General features: G+C 35.3%; 1 protein-coding gene across 1 annotated transcript in view; it reads left to right on the forward strand.

Moving 5' to 3' along the window:
- Nucleotides 1–17427, forward strand: part of PTH2R (parathyroid hormone 2 receptor) — an 87742-nt gene that overhangs the window by 35400 nt on the left and 34915 nt on the right. Inside the window, exons 5-8 of the mRNA XM_004033134.5 lie at nucleotides 297–394; nucleotides 1282–1471; nucleotides 2653–2806; nucleotides 8671–8731. Coding sequence (XP_004033182.3) covers nucleotides 297–394; nucleotides 1282–1471; nucleotides 2653–2806; nucleotides 8671–8731 — 503 coding nt within the window. The remainder of the gene's footprint in view (nucleotides 1–296; nucleotides 395–1281; nucleotides 1472–2652; nucleotides 2807–8670; nucleotides 8732–17427) is intronic.

The following is a 17427-nucleotide window of genomic DNA, read 5'->3' on the forward strand; positions in this document are numbered from 1 at the left end:
GGTATATGAAGTATGTGAACAGAGAAAGCTAATTTGTGGTGACAGATATTGGAACAGTGATTTCTTGGGGGTGGATAGCGGGTGTTTTTTTGACTAGCAAGGGGCACAAATGAACTTGGTTTGTCAAAACCTATCAAAATGCTCACTCCAGATCTCTACATTTTATTGCATGCAAATTACACCTCAAAAAAGTTAAAGAGAATTAGAAATAAGATTCCAAAAATGACATACTATTTCTTTGCCAGTTTATTGGTAAAATAGTCCCATATCATACATGAGCATCTCTTCCCTTGCAGCAAGAATTCTTTGAACGCCTCTATGTAATGTATACTGTTGGCTACTCCATCTCTTTTGGTTCCTTGGCTGTGGCTATTCTCATCATTGGTTACTTCAGGTGAGTGATGCCCATCACTTTTTCCATGAAGGGACACATTGTTTTTCCTATCCAGAGAAGACATAGCAGTCTCACAATATTTTCCAAATGTTTTCCTCAAATGCAAGTTTTTGAATTCAGCCTAATGTTATCATGTTATTTGACAATTAATTTTTCATGACAAATTCAGGGTTCTTTGTTTAAAAACTTAAAGTATCAAAGTAGTATGAAACCTTTAAGACAATAAGTATGTATTGCAGTATATTTGTTGCAAAGTAAGACAGCATCGAATTGAATGAGTTCCCGAGAGATTTTGGTGCTATTGGACAAAAATTCATCTTAAATAATCTCCCAAATTATTGGATATCAGCACATAAAGAAATAGTATTTATTGCTTTTGTTATGGTTTATTTTTTATCCACTTTAACATGTGTCCAATTCCATTCAACTTAATCTAAATCATTACAAAATTTTGAGCACCAATTCAGTCGGCCCTTCATATACTGGGATTTCACATCCCCAGATTCAATAGACTGTGGATGGAAAATACTCAGAAAAAAAAGTTTGGTTGTGTTCATACTGAACATTTACATACTTATTTTTTGGGTCATTTTTCTCTAAACAATACAGTATAACATCTATTTACATAGCATTCACATTGTATTTGGTATTGTAAGTAATCTAGGGATGATTTAAGGTAACAAGATGATGTACATAGGTTATGTGCAAATACTGCACTATATCGTATAAAGGACTTGAGTATCTGCAGATTTTGGAATTTGTGTGGAGTCTCGAACCAGTCCCTGCTGGAGGGGAGCAGGCTGGTTGGTGGTGGCAGCAGTCGCACTGGGTGTTTCCCCCATTTTTAATTTTATCCAGATTTAAATACTGAATATTTCTCTCCGTAGACGATTGCATTGCACTAGGAACTATATCCACATGCACTTATTTGTGTCTTTCATGCTGAGAGCTACAAGCATCTTTGTCAAAGACAGAGTAGTCCATGCTCACATAGGAGTAAAGGAGCTGGAGTCCCTAATAATGCAGGATGACCCACAAAATTCCATTGAGGCAACTTCTGTGGACAAATCACAATATGTAAGTGTTTTCACCATTTTCTCTCATTACTAATTTGTATAACACTACAAATAAGTACAATTTTACAGTCCACTAAACATGTTAACTTGCTTTTACTTATCTCTGAACTAACTAAAATGGATTATCAATTTGTATAGTGATGTTTTCTCCCTCAATTCTGTCCTTTCATGTCTAATCAATCATTTTATTAAAAGTTCTTGGGTTTTTTCCTCAAGAATATTCTGGAATGGAAACTGCAAAACGCACAAGATTGGAATGGTATTTGGCGTAGGCACCACAGCAACTGTCATAGGGCTCACCACTTTCGGAAGTAAAAATCCCATCAGGAAAACCAGAAGCTTGCAATTTAAAAGCCCATGATATTTAGTCCCTTTACTGAGTACTTGAAGACTTGTTCCAATATAAAATTTTATGTTACTTGATTCTGCTCTTGGATGTCCTGATGGTAGTAAATAGATTGATCCAATAATTCACTCAATTAGATCATTGAAGCAATATATCTGAAATTAGGTATAGTAGATTGATTGTCTTGATGGTGTGAATTAATACCCTGTCTGGATCTGTGTCTTTGCCCTGTAACTTTATAGTCCCTGCTGATTCTGATTCTGGGCTGGCACTGAGACTTGCTTTCCCCAACAGAAGGAAGTGGAAGCAATAGTGTAGCAGTTGAGAGTAGACCTCTACTCAGTGAGCCTAGCCGAGACAAGCCTAGCCCAGATCAGCTGAACTACCCAGCCCATCCACAGATTTATAAGATATGTTAAATGTTTATTATTGTAAGTCACTAACTTTGGGGGCAGGTTGCATAAAAGACCAAAATAAAATAAATTCAAGCTAAAAATATGGGTAACATTTTCTTCTTTATACTTTTCTATATGTTCCTAATTTTCTGTGATGGTCATGTATTATTTTTATAAAGTGAAAAAATTGAGAAAAGGTGATTTTTTTTGGTAACTTCTTAAAGAAAAAACTTATTTTAAAAATAGAATCAAGTTCATAGTCTTGAAAAATGATGCATTAAAATAACTGTTTTGGCGTCTCAACAGTTTTGACTTTACTGTTATAAAGGAGACATATTAGCCTGAAAAAGAAACTGAAGACTTGCTTTTTAGTGGCCTAATGTTGGCATCCAGTACAACAAAGAGTTCTAATATGATGAAATTATGGTTTATTTGTAATAGATCGGGTGCAAGATTGCTGTTGTGATGTTTATTTACTTCCTGGCTACAAATTATTATTGGATCCTGGTAGAAGGTCTCTACCTGCATAATCTCATCTTTGTGGCTTTCTTTTCGGACACCAAATACCTGTGGGGCTTCATCTTGATAGGCTGGGGTAAGACATTTATATCTCTGTTCCTTTCAAACTGGATGATGCATTTGATGACATTCTGTCATGCCCATCATTAGCATCCCTACAGCCATTTTCCTGAAACAATCCCTCCCATTCTTATTTTTTATCTCCCTTTCTTTTATTGTTCTATTCTTAGACAAAAATAATTAAGATCAAGTCTATAATTCTCCCAGTGGTGACAAACTTTTAAAGTTATTTGTGGCTAGTGTTCTTAGGCCAGATTCTTGAGAGGATTCTTTAGAAGAAATATAAGAGAACTCATTGTAAGCCATACACATGTACAACTAAATGTCAGTGTTCTGCTTTATCAATAATTTCATCTTAAAATTTTTTATTTTTGAATTTCTAAGCTATAATGATATATTTTTGGTTTGTATTTCTAGGTCATATGATGAGAATGCCAGAAATGAATTTGTAGGACCATCCCGACTGTATTTAACAAATACAAATTACAAACTAATTATGTGGACTTACCATGTGTTTTAGAAGGAAATTATTCAAATTACTTCTGGCATAAGTAATTAAAAAAGTATTCAGTTCTCATTTCAAAAATGATTTAGCAGTACAAGGGGGATTACTGGATTAGACACTGACTCAACATGACATGGAGAAAAGAAATTGCTTGTTAAAAATTAAGGGAAATTAAAACTCATGTGGTGAAAATTGAGAAGAGGTTGGAGATTAACAGTTGCAGATCTCAATTGCTATTTTAATATTTAAATTAGGAGGTGCTCAGCATAGGAAAAAAATTCACTAAGTAGCTCACGACTAAATTTGAAGGTTTTTTTCCTCTCCAAAATAAGAATATGCCTTTGCCTATTTTGCCTTAACTTTTTTTCTTAACAACTGAAATGCGAAGTAAAGAATGCTGAACTTTCTGCTAGCTAATTAATAACCTTTAAGAAGACAAAGAAAATCAATTTACTGTTAAACTTATTTATTATGAAATAATCATCACAATTAAAGTTGTATTTTTGTAGATAGCTCGTCTGTTTTAAGGCTCTTTCTTATCTTTGACTAGCAGTTACTGAAAATAAAAAAGATAATATTTTGCTTTTTTAGGATCCTTTGGAAATTTTCTTGACAATTTGTGGTAGTTTGCCTTCCCTCAAATCAAAATTATATCTGTGAACCCACATAATTATTAGGAGTTGGAAAAGGTGTTGATAGAAAATTCAATAATGAACGTAGACATTTGTTTATTTGGGTTATATTTTATTTTTCAAATTTCTTCATCATTGCTTACATTTTTAATAAATTCTTTTTTTCTCTTTATTTATGCCTTGATAGCTACCTGGTGCAAGCCTCCTTATTAACTCTTTATTTGGGCTTTATCACTCAGTCTGTCTCTCCTTACAGTTAGGAGTTTGTCCCACCGAATCTCAGAAAACACAAATCTTTCTATGAAAAAGAGAATGTAAAGACAAGCTAAGGTGCTAGTGAGCTTCTATGCGAGTATGGTTTCTTACCTTCCTTTACAGCTTTTATTAATTTGTCCACAAAAGTTTAGGCATAGAAATGACAACTACAATAGAAATCTTCATTTCATGAAATAGTTTGAGAACACACATGAAAACCAGTTGACTTCTCATGGAAACTGTCTGTGAAAGCATTTTACACACCATATTTTGCTCACTTAATTAGCCACAAGTCAAAAGAGTAATAACTATTCTTTATGGAATTATGGTTCTACAGCTAGTCTGTCTTCTGACTTTCTCTTTGCATTTCCATTCTTTAAAAATATACTCTAGTCTAGGGCATATATAATGAAAATAATAGTAGTAGTATTTTAAGATTCTCTGTCTGCTCCTAAAACACAGCTATCACTGAATGAAGTACATATCAAAATCTGTTTGATTTATGGATTGTCTTTCTCTTATCTCAACACTGACTGATTTAAAAACGTTATTTATATATCTGACTCATTTTTCTAAATTCATTATCTAAATGATCAAAAACATTATATATGCTTTGCAGGATACTTTGCTAGAATAACTGAGAGCAAGTCCAATTTTATACTTACTTCCAATGATGCAATTTACCTGCTTCATTAGAGCAGAGAACTTGCTTAAATTCCTTTGTTACTCATTTGGACCCAAATGTTTATAACTTTAAGCTCTTTTCAGCTAGATAAATACTCAGAACTCTGTTAGTCACATTGTAGTAATGTGTGGAGTTACACTTATATTGATTGTGATGATCCTTTTCTTTTTAAATGTTTTATTATTGTATTTCTTATTATTTGTTAGAGATGTGGTCTCGTTATGTTGCCCAGGCTGGTCTTGAACCTCTGACCTCAAGCAATCCTCCTGCCTCAGCCTCTCAAAGTGCTGGGATTACAGATGTGAGCGACCGTGTGCAATCTGATTGTGATGATTCTTAAAAATAAATTGGAAGGAGGCTGGGCGCAGTGGCTCACGCCTGTAATCCCAGCACTTTGGGAGGCCGAGGCGGGCGGATCACGAGGTTAGGAGATTGAGACCATCCTGGCTAACACGGTGAATCCCTGCCTCTACTAAAAATACAAAAAATTAGCCAGACGTGGTGGCAGGTGCCTGTAGTCCCAGCTACTCAGGAGGCTGAGGCAGGAGAATGGCGTGAACCCAGGAGGTGGAGCTTGCAGTGAGCTGAGATCACGCCACTGCATTCTAGTCTGGGTGACAGAGCGAGACTCCATCTAAAAAAAAACAAAAAGAAAAATAAATAAATAAATAAATAAATAAATTGGAAGGAAAGGAAATGACAATCTGAAGAAGAATAGGTGTCATATCTGACCTTTACTAAATTAAGGACAAATATTTAAAATAACTGTTTTTACATTTTATTATTATAAAACAAGATGCATAGAGAATAAAGGTGAATACTAGTGATAACTGTTTCTTTTCTTTCAACCAAGCACATTGTTATTTTCCCCATCCTTGTCTCAGTTTTCCCATAAATAAGGTGCTTTATTCTTAGTTCCATTTTATTTCAACTACACATTTTCCTCTATTTTAATTCTGTATGTAAAAGGTATCTCTTTTTTTTATTGTTACTAAATATGGTAATTTGCTTCTATATTAGTAGCCATCCTTAATTTTCAACTGTCAGATGAAACACCAGTATGTACATATCATCATATAAAAGCACCTATCCTAGTAATACCATCTTACATAGAATATTTTCACATAATATGTTCCCTGAAAATAATCAGGAAACAGTCCCACACTCCCATTTTATTCCCTTTGTAAAATATCTTAATCCAGCAAACATTTTTTGATCATCCACTTGGCAGTAAGCGTTTAAACACAGAGACATGTGTTAAAGTCTCCCACACAAGATGCATGCACTCTGACCCTTTAGGTTATTTTGTTTGTTTGTTTTCTTGTTGTGATCATATGTATCATATTCAACATTTTTAATTTGTAATTATTTTAAAGTTAATTTAAAGTTTTGTCTTCACAAAACTTATTTATTTTGTATTGACGTGTCTTATGAAAATAACTCCACTTTGGGAGGCTGAGTTGGGCAGATCATGAGGTCAGGAGATCGAGACCATCCTGGCTAACATGGGGAAACCCCATCTCTACTAGCTGGGCGTGGCAGCGTGCGCCTGCAGTCCCAGCTGCTGGGGAGGCTGAGGCAGGAGAATGGTGTGAACCCGGGAGGCGGAGCTTGCAGTGAGCCGGGATCATGCCACTGCACTCCAGCCTCGGTGACAGAGCAAGAATCCATCTCAAAAAAAAAAAAGAAAATAACTCAACTTTCAGTAAATGCACATACTAGATAACATTTAAATTTATATTAAATTGACTTGATTTAACATTTAAATTTAAAACAACATTTACATGTCAAGTATTTTTGCCTTTATTTCTGTGTTATAAATTGTGTAACAATTCATATTAAGACTCGTGATCAAAAATCCTTAAAGGATCCCAAAGTAGTTTTCTGTTCTTTATTCTTCCATGGTAGTCTCTATGCTAGTCTTATGCATAAGATTCTCTAAGAAGATGAGAAAAGCAATTCTATGAAGACATAATGCCTGTGTACGATATTTGACATAATTATCATCTAAAGCATAATGCCAACTCAACCACCATTAATAAATACTGTATAGAACAGCATTCAGGAAGTACCTGATCAGAAGAATGTAAAGGAAGCAGAAGATGCAGATATAAGAATGATAAGATGTGAAAATTGATGAAAGACAGGCAGACACTTTTTGAAGACAACCAAGATAGAACAGCTGAGGGATCTATGTCAGGCCATATGGTAGGATCTATGCCAGGCTGTATGGTGGATTTATATCTAATCATCCTACCAGAAGCAGCTGTCCCCTCCCCATTACATAGTATCACTTTTATTTATTCTTCATAGCACCAATTCATAACCAAAAGCAACTGAAGTTGCTTTGTTAATTTTGACTGCTTCACCAGAATATAAGTTTTAGAAAACAGGGATATTGTTTATTTGTTCATTATTTATATCATTTAGAACAATCTTTGACACATAAATAGACACTTAATAAATGATTAATGGAGAAATAGATAGATAGATAGATAGATAGATAGATAGATAGATAGATAGATAGATAGAATATGCAAACTGAACCTAAGAAATAACCAGAAATAGGTAGGTCTATTTTGACAAAAAATTCCTAGAACACAGAATTTGAGCAGATTAAAGAAAGAATACTATAGAAACAAGAAATAAAATTGGAATATAGAATCATAAAATTCAGTAGTGATATAGGCAGGCTGAACTTAAGTTAGATGGTCACCAAGGAGACCAAAGACATTATTGTGCATATCATCATTTTCATCTTTTTCTGAAAATTTTCTTTTTCTAAGCCTATTTCTTTGTTCACTTTGTTGCTAAGAAAGAATATAAAAAAATTACAATTTTTTTTAAAGGTTAAGAATTTAAAGTTATGCTTGATAAACAATGTTCTTGGCTAGACCAAAATTTTGTTTTCCCCTTTTGTAAGGTGCTTCCTAGATTCTAAAATGTTTTCCTTATGGTTTCTCTATATCCTTTATTTAAACCTCTTTCATAAAGGCCACATAATGAAAAGTCATCTCTTAAGTCTTTCAGTCCCCTACTGCAGTATTCCATATAAGTTATGGTTCATGATTTTTTTGTGTGTGATGTCAGAGTTTAATCAAATACAACATGAGCTGGACAGTGAACTTTTACTGGGGGGCAAAAGAAAGTCGGTTTAATGGATTTGATGTTACAAGCCCAGAAGGTGTTTAGCACTTATGACGGACAAATATCTCGTGCTCAAATCATCAGACAAATATAGCGGTCACCCTTTTCTATTAATGCATGAAAATGCTTCTGTCTTGTGCCAATGTGAACTAAAAGAAGAGACTAAACTGGTTAAAACTTCCTGATTTTTATAACTTGCCTCAGTATGCCTTCCACTTTTAGGATGAAAAAATTCTAAGTTTTTAAAACAGCAGCATCCCTCAGCTTTTCAGGAGTCCCTGTTGTTGCTTCACTCCTTGAGAGCATATGATGGTCAGCGTTACAAGAGTCAAAGTCAAATGCCAACCATTGCTTGCTTCCAACCCTAGGAACTTCACTCTTCTCCAAATATGGCTTTTCCCTACACCCCTCAAATGAAAATTAGGCCAGTTTTTATCTTCAGACTAGAGGAACAAATAACATCAATATTCTTGCTAATTTCTCAAACTGACATAATTAAAAATTAAGTGGACTTTTCTTGTTCACATATCAGAAATTTTCATGTCTATTTTTCTCTCTGAACCGCTAATAGTATATTCTTATGTATGGTGAATTTGAGGAAAAAAACTCCTTAATCTTAAAATAAATCTAGTCTCTGAATCATTTTCTGATTTCAGGGTTTCCAGCAGCATTTGTTGCAGCATGGGCTGTGGCACGAGCAACCCTGGCTGATGCGAGGTGAGTGAAAAGGCAGGGGAAAAGAGAGAACCTCAGATGTTCTCAAGACTCAGGCTTCCTGCTCAGAATTCACACTCGCTGCTGTTCTTGATGCCATTGCTCTTTAGGGATGCCACAAGGAAAATTACCTTGATGCGATGGTAGCTTCCAACACATTACCAGCAAGCTGTCTATTCCAGAGGTCATAGAGCAGAAACACTCGCAGGCTAGATGAAGGTGCCTGACCTCCATAGATTAAGAAACAAATTTAAAATATAATGTGAGAAGCAAGTGGAAAGAGATGGGTAAGAGAATCCACTTAGGATTTAGTGAAAGCAGGTTGAAGAACTACACTACCTGATTCCTAGGATAGGCAGCGTTCATACTCTCTCTCTCTCTCTCTCTCTCTCTGCCACATCAACTTTTCCTGAGGATGGTGTGGTTATGAGGACCTGGGATAAGGTGGCACAAAGGGGAACTACAGACAGAATCTGGTGCCCTGGGCCAGTGACACATACTCCCTCGTAGAGATGGAGGGGCAAGTACACTGGCTACATTTGTAGCTTCTGAATTAGCCTGCAGAGAAGTTCTGGGTTTTATTTGTGGCCCTTGGGAAAAGGACATGTGGGAAGGAGTTCCATCAGTCCATGAATCCTCAAAATCAAAATATTTTTGAGGCTGATGATGCCCTCAAAAATATTAAGAACTTCCTGTGTATCAGGGATTGTTCGTGGCTCTTGTATATTTAGTATATTATGAATGTTTAGAGCTCAGTTGCCTCATGTGTCTTTAGTACCTGTGTTTAACACACGTGTGGTCTACTAACTCATCCTTATCTATATTTAATGCAAACTGTGGGTTTCATGCATCCCATTTGTTACCATATCTTCTATAGCAGAATTAAATATTTTAAAATAATAAACACACAATAGAAGTGGAATTTATCTCTGTGAGTCATTAAGTTCTTCCAGGTAGCATGGAGCTAATTTAATGTGTCATTTTAAAGTACAGGGCAACAATGCTATAAATCATTTAAAATGTATCATTTTTAAGGATACATTTGAATGTATCATGGTACACCTAATACATTTAAATAACCATTTAAGTGTAAAGGGTACATTTGCATTAAATAGTAAAGAATCCTTTCTTTATATTTTGACAGACCTGAGTTCAAATCTTGATTTAATTGCTTTGCTAGGTTAGGGACCAACGGACCCAAAACACATGATCTCTTTGTGTATCAGTTTCTCGTGTATAAAGCAGAGATAATAATGTATAGATGACATTAATACATTATTATGAACACTTAGCATAGTACCTGGCACTAAATGGGAGTGTGCTGAGAAGGAGCTCAGGTACAGGTGTCTTATAGGCTTGTTCTGCTACTTCTTGGTTCTGGAACAGCAGATGTACAACCTAACCTCTCTGAGCCTCAGTTTTCTCAGCTGTCAAATGCAGTTAAATTAATACTACTCTTTACAGAGTTGTTGTTGTAAGAATAAATGAGATAATGTATGTAAAATACCTAATGCAAAGTTTGGAATGTACTGATAGTAAGTGCTAAATACTTGTTAGCAAGTATTATTCTTTTGCTTCATTAATTTGTATTCACAAGTAATGTCTAAAGAATTAAAAAATAGCATTTTTGTATATTGTTATTTCATTAGAAAGCCAAACTCATCCTTTCATTAATCCTAGCTTATAATATTTTGATTTTTATCCTGTCAAGTTGATGGAACCCTGGTTCTGCTGAAGCTAGAGCTTATAAATTAGGCTGTAGAAAAGATGAGAGGTGGAGGCTTTATAGACCCTCATAGGCCAGATTAGGATGTTTGGTCTTCGTTCAGTGATAACGACAGCAAATTTGCATTTTGTGAAGATAATTACCAGAACATTGGGTAACAATACGTGATGTTGGAGGAAAGTAATAATGAAAACATTTGCTGGCATTTCTGAGTGCTGATCACATTCCAGGTACTTCATAATTTTGCAAATATTAAGTAAGTTAAAACTCATTATTAACTCTATGAAATTGAGGTCAGAGAAGTTGTGCCCAAGGTTGCACAGCCACGAATGGTAGAAAAGTACTTTGATCTCAGATATTCAGGCTCTAGAGGCATTCAGAAAACACTTATAGGCAGATGAGATGTTTCTATTGAGATAAGTGGAATTTTTATTATATGTGAAGGAATAGAGTTGAAGAGGGATTCTTTTTACAGTATCACTGATAGCTTCTCACTCTTCAGTTGATTTAACACATCTGGTAATCAAGAGTACACAGTGGAAAATGTCCAGCGTACACTAGACAGTTTTTCTCTTATCTTCACTATGTCTAGCCTTTTGTCTTTTTACCTCAGAGAGGTAAAACTTCTAGTTCTTTCTGTTCTCTAAATCAGAAATAGGTTATCACCTACCACGAACTTTTCAACAATTCCCATTTTTTGTTGACATATAAGCTCATGCCTGTGTATTTGTATTGCATGTATACGTGCAGTGTTGTCTCCTGACATATGTTTTTCTCATTCACATGATAAAATTAAATATATCTGCATTTCATGGTGAAAACCATAACTACAAATGCTCTACCTTGTTAGTGCATTTGAAATCTACTATTCTGCCATATAAATCTTCCTTATCAAATTCCTGCAGCATTTAGTATGCATATTATATAATTATTCCTTTCTTATCTATCATCTTATTTCTCTAAATGTGCAAGTGTAACTGTCTCATTTTTCCAACAAACCATGAATTCCAAATGGGCATAAATGAAATTCCCTGTTTTACAGTAGATAACTCTTCAGTGCATGCTGATCAATTCTTCTGGATTCGGCTGACCATTTTTCTCTCTTTGCTCCATATCTATTAAGCAATGATAAAGTTTGAGTTAATGCAAGTTGTGAGTTATAAGGAGATGTGGTTTTTCTTCCATTCATGACTTGCAGCAGTTATTCTCAGCCTCAGTCTTCCATCTGTAAGATGAGAATAATATTCTTGGCCATGACTAATGCTGTGAGTTTGCAGGGGACAGATCTGAGAATTAGATGAGAGGCCAGTATGAAAGGGCTTTGTAAACTCCAAATTTTAGACAAACAATAAATGTTACCTTCATTGTGGGTAAAGAAACAGTAACTTTTAAGTCCCGATCATTATATATAAATAGAAAAAAATCTTGACCGCCCATCTCCTATCATTCCTTATAAGTGTCTGATAGCTTGTAAGTCGCCCTTTACTTCTGTCTGACCCAAGTGCCTCTGGGGCTGACTGCGGGGAGGCTGCCTGGTAAAGGCTTTCATTTGGCTCAAATGGACTTTGGCCAGAGCTCCCCAGTTGTCTGTGTTTCTCTTGAGGGGCTACATGATGAATGAACATGAAAAAATTCTTTTTTTTTTGGTATTATTTCTATTTAAATAATGATGATAAAGAATAGGAAAAAGTAGAAAAACATTCAGGTAACTGCGCTTTGCTCTCATGGTCAGGCTTATTGCTATGGACTGAATTATGTCTCCCAAAATTCACATGTTAAAGCCCTAACCCCCAATGTGACTCTATTTGGAGATAGGGTCTATAAGGACCTAATTAGGGTTAAGGAGGTCATGAGAGTGGGGCCCTGTTATGAAAGGATTAGTGTCCTTATAAGAAGAGATGCCAGAGAGGCTGGCTCTCCCTCTCTCTCTGTGCACACAAAGAAGAGGTCATGTGAGCACACAGCGAGATGGAGGCTACTTACAAGCCAAGAAGAGAGGTCTCACCAGAAAAGGACCATGCTGGCACCCTGATCTTGAACTTCTAGTCTCCAGACTGAGAAAATAAATGTCTATTGTTTAAGCCACCCAGCCTGTAGTATTTTGCTATCACACGTCAAGCAGATTAACACACTTATGATAAAGAAAAGGTAATTTAAAGAGAGGCAGCTTTAACCTATATATGCAGTAATGCCAAGCATTCTTTTATGTTAATAGAGAACAATTTAATATCCACAGATTGTGTACACTTTGTGACAGCAGTTCCCTTTTTGTTATCTCCTGAGAACTTTATTTAAGCCAATATATTGTTTTGAGTTACTAGATATTTCCTTCAGGAATTATTTTTTCTGTTATGCACTGAAAAAAAAATCACATACTGTGAATACCTAAACTCTATAAAGAACCTGTCACTCACTGCTCCTGAAAATTAGAACTGTACAGAGTCATTGTCTTTAGGTGCAGCCTTCCTCCTACTTGCTTCAAAGCTCCCCATTCATCAGCTTCCCTCAGTTCTAAAACTTGTTGGCTTTGCATTTTTCCTTACTTTGATCCCTTTATGCTTTTTGAATTTGTTAACAATTGAAGGTTGATGTTATCTAATTGACATCATTATTGCTATATACACACAGTGAGATTGCAAATCTCAAAGAAAACTTGCAATACCTGTTACTTGATTTACATGGGAGGGAAGTTGCATCAGTAAAGAGGTACTAATTAATGCTATCATGATCATATTCTGAGATGTGTAGCTGTATGACCTAGATTCAGAATTTTGGAGATGATAGGACTTAAGGCATTTTCTGGTTCAATCATCCCATATTACAGATAAGTAAAATGTGATCCAGAGACATCAGGACACATTCTCAAAGCTTACCGCTAGACTGAAGCAGAATTTTGACTCATTCATTCAATTAGTTATATCATGTGACCACCTTGCAAAATATTTCACTTTCTTCCTAACTTATCAGAATAAAATCTTGAATTCTACAGTGCCCAGATCTGGGATAATTGGATGAAGGGTCATTTTATATTTAATTTTGCCTGTAAACATAAACTGTGTTGCCACTTCTCTGAGATGATTTCAAAATTGCCTGATTCAACTTCACATAAAATTCAGCTTTTCTATAGATAAAGTTTTTGTGGGTTTTCTTGGGTGTTATCTGACCTATATAGCGCCATATGACAACACTCTGGGGAGAGAACAGATTTTAAATATCTTCAAAGGATGAATGGGGTTAATATTCATGTCTTATATTTGAGACTCACTGTTTTCTAATCTGGGCTTTCAAAGTGAAACCTCTGATTTTCTCTGCATCTTGGCTATTTAGAGATAAGCATGTCAGACCCAGTTTTAAAAGATATCTTAAATTCTATTGATATACAAAAGAAGTCTCTTTCAGATTTAAAATGCTATTAGGTGTTATTTGGACTGGGCAAGGTGGCTTATGCCTGTAATCCCAGTGCTTTGGGAGGCCAAAGCAGGCTGATCTCTTGAGGCCAGGGGTTCAAGACCAGCATGGCCAACATGGTGAAACTCCATCTCTACTAAAAATGCAAAAAAAATTAGCTGGGCGTGGTGGTGCGTGCCTGTAATTCCAAATACTTGGGAGGTTGAGGCAGGAGAATCGCCTGAACTGGGGAAGCAGAGGCTACAGTGAGCCAAGATCACGCCACTGCACTCCAGCCTGGGCAACAGAGGGAGACTCTGTCTCAAAAAAAAAAAAAAAAAAAAAAAAAAAAAGAGTGTTATTTTACTAAGGTCAGCTAAGATAATCAAGTAGGTTGGGCAAATTAAATTAAAAAGTGAGCAATTTTGTTCTCTTTCTTTTTACTTACAAAAGCAAAAACACCTTACAAGGTAATCTTATTATCTTCTCTTTGCCTCATTTGAAGGAGATAAGAGATGCCAATGAGAGAAGAAACCCTTAACTTCTTTGCAGTATTTTTGTTTCACCATCCAGCAGCGAAGGTGGGGGCTGCAAAGGACCAAGAAGCCATCTGACATTTCTAGAACATCTGCACAGGCTTTTGGGGTCAGCTTCTCTCGCTTCTTCTAATCTTACTGACTGTAAGTTGTGGAGAGAAGGTAGTGCTCAGCCAATTCAATTCTCTGGATCCCTTGGGCAGAACAACACACCTGTTTTCAACCCTGGCTGTAGGAAGTTCCACTTTCTAGTCAGACCTTTGTATCTCATGCTTCACCATCCAGAACTGCATTTCCTAGAAGGTTAAAGTTTATTAAAAAAAATTTGAACAGAGAGTACTTTCTGGGACGTGTTAACAAAGACAGTGTGAGTGGGAGCATTGAAGAATTAACTAAAAACAAGCATTAATAGCATTTTTTTTAAAAAGTTTGAAATCTCAATTTTCTTTCCTATATCACAGGGGAAATTTGAAACTTTGACACTGAAAACCATCAAAGACAAGTGTTTCATGTTTTTAGAGGTAGCTGGTTTTGACCTACTTCCAAATGCAAGCATTTTATAGAGCCTGAATTGTATAATTGAATCCCAATGTGTTAGGAGACACCATGATGAAATGCCATTAAAGCAAAGAAAGAAGACTGTGAAGATATTACCAAATGTCAAAAACTGAAAAGAAAATGTATGGAATCTGAAAGCCTTGTAGCTTAGATCTTGGCTAAGTGAATCAATGTTCAATTTACAGTCACATGATATATGCCACCTTCCTTATGGTAGAAAGCTTTTTTAGGGTAATGTAATTCTGCATAACTCAGTAACATTGTCTTTTATCTTTCTTGTCTGGTTAAATAATGTGAAAAACAGTTACATGTAAATAATGCCAGAAAATGTTCAATAATATGCAAGTGTAAGGTTTTTGTGTCTTAAATTTCCATGTTATTTAAACTTCAAGACCATTGAATATGTGCATTTCATTTTGGCTGGACCAGAATTATACTTTAGTGTAGGTTCTGGTTGATTTGGCTGTGGTATATTCTCCCAGTGGAATGTGGAGCTGCTGAGCTCTATTGGTACGGATATGCAAAGAAATAAAAAATACACTTTTAGAAGGAAAAAGCAAATTGCAGAATAGTGCATACACGACATTTTTGTATGATAGAGGAAAGTAAGAATATAACCTTTGTACTTGTTTGCATATGCATAAACATGGGAAGCATACACAATATGGTAATAAAAGGTGTTATCTGTAAGGAGAGGGATGGGGGCAGAGGCAGACAGGAACATGGGGAGGACTGAGACATCTCAATAGCTGTCTTTATATAGTTTGATTTTAAAAATGAGAACATATTGCCTATATGTAAAAGTTAAACTTTAAAAAAATGTAGTTCTTAGTATGTACTGAAAATGTTTTACCCTTAAGGAAAAGTCAAAATGGTATTTTATTATCTATATCTTGCTCATTAATAAAAAGTAACTTCGTGATAAGTTCATTATCTAGAATTAAAAAACTATCATTATATCCCACAAATTTGTTTATATTATTTACCATTGCCACAATCAATACTGGGTTTTGTGAAAAGAGAAAGAAACTTAAGACTTTTATTTATGCGTCTTTAGTTAAAAAAGACTGTTTCAAGTGTTATATTAAAGTGCCAAGTGGTACTAGTTTCTTATCATTTCTGCGCTATTTATTCCAGTGTAAGATCTTTACTAGTACAAACCAGATTGGGTGAGCATGAGTAAAACTTAATTTGAATTCAATTGATGTCAGTTCAATCCAATAGATATTTATTGACTACCTACATACTGTTCTAGGACTTGCAATACATCAGAACACAAAAACAACAGTGATCTCTGCCCATGTAGAACTTAAACTCAAGTTAGGGTGGAAGGGAAGCACCAAATATAAAAAATAGGCAAATTATATAATTTTTAAATTAAGTACTGTTAAAAACAAACTTTTTAAAATTAGGATAAGGTCATGGATCTTATACAAATAGAAAATGAACACCTGTCAAAGATTTTTAAAAAAATTTTTATTTTAGGTTTGGGGGTACATGTGAAAGTTTGTTCCATAGATAAACATGTGTCACAGAGGTTTGTTGTACATAATATTACATCACCCAGGTATTAAGCCCAGTACCCAATAGTTATCTTTTCTGCTCTTCTCCCTCCTCCTACCTTCCCCCCTCAAGTAGACCCCAGTGTCTGTTGTTTCCTTCTTTGTCTTCACAAATTCTTATCATTTAGCTTCCACTTATAAGTGAGAACATGTGGTATTTGGTTTTCTGTTCCTGTGTTAGTTTGCTAAGGATGATAGCCTCCAGCTCCATCCATGTTCCTGCAAAAGACATGATCTTGTGTTTTTTTTGTGGTTGCATAATATTCCATGGTATACATGTACCACATTTTCTTTATTCTGTCTGTCATTGATGGGCATTGAGATTGATTCCATGTCTTTGCTATTGTGAACAGTGCTGCGATGAATATTTGCATACATGTGTCTTTACGGTAGAATGCTTTATATTCCTCTGGGTATATGCCCAGTAATGGGATTGCTGGGTTGAATGGTAGTTCTTCTTTTAGCTCTTTGAGGAATCGCCATACTGCTTTCCACAGTGGTTGAACTAATTTACACTCCCACCAACAGCATATAAGGGTTCCCTTTTCTCTCTAACCTCACCAGCATCTGTTATTTCTTGACTTTTTAGTAGTAGCCATTCTAACTGGTGTGAGATGATATCTCATTGTGGTTTTGATTTGCATTTCTCTAGATATTTTAACCTTATTAATTAATGGGGGAACTACTAAGATGTTATGATTGGTTCCAAGGAGAAATCTAAAGAACCACATTTACATTCAGTACAATAAATACCAAAAATTTACAAATAAATGCAAAAACGACTCAATATTTACAGGATACTAATCAATTACATTCCACTGAACATCACAGCTAATTTTCATTTCTATGGACGGAATAGTTTGCGTTCATTTTCTATTGCATTTCTATGGATAAGAATAACTTGCATTATTGTAAGGATTCTACAATTTT

The sequence above is a fragment of the Gorilla gorilla genome, chromosome 11, assembly GCF_029281585.2.
Source record: "Gorilla gorilla gorilla isolate KB3781 chromosome 11, NHGRI_mGorGor1-v2.1_pri, whole genome shotgun sequence".
Lineage (NCBI taxonomy): Eukaryota > Metazoa > Chordata > Mammalia > Primates > Hominidae > Gorilla > Gorilla gorilla.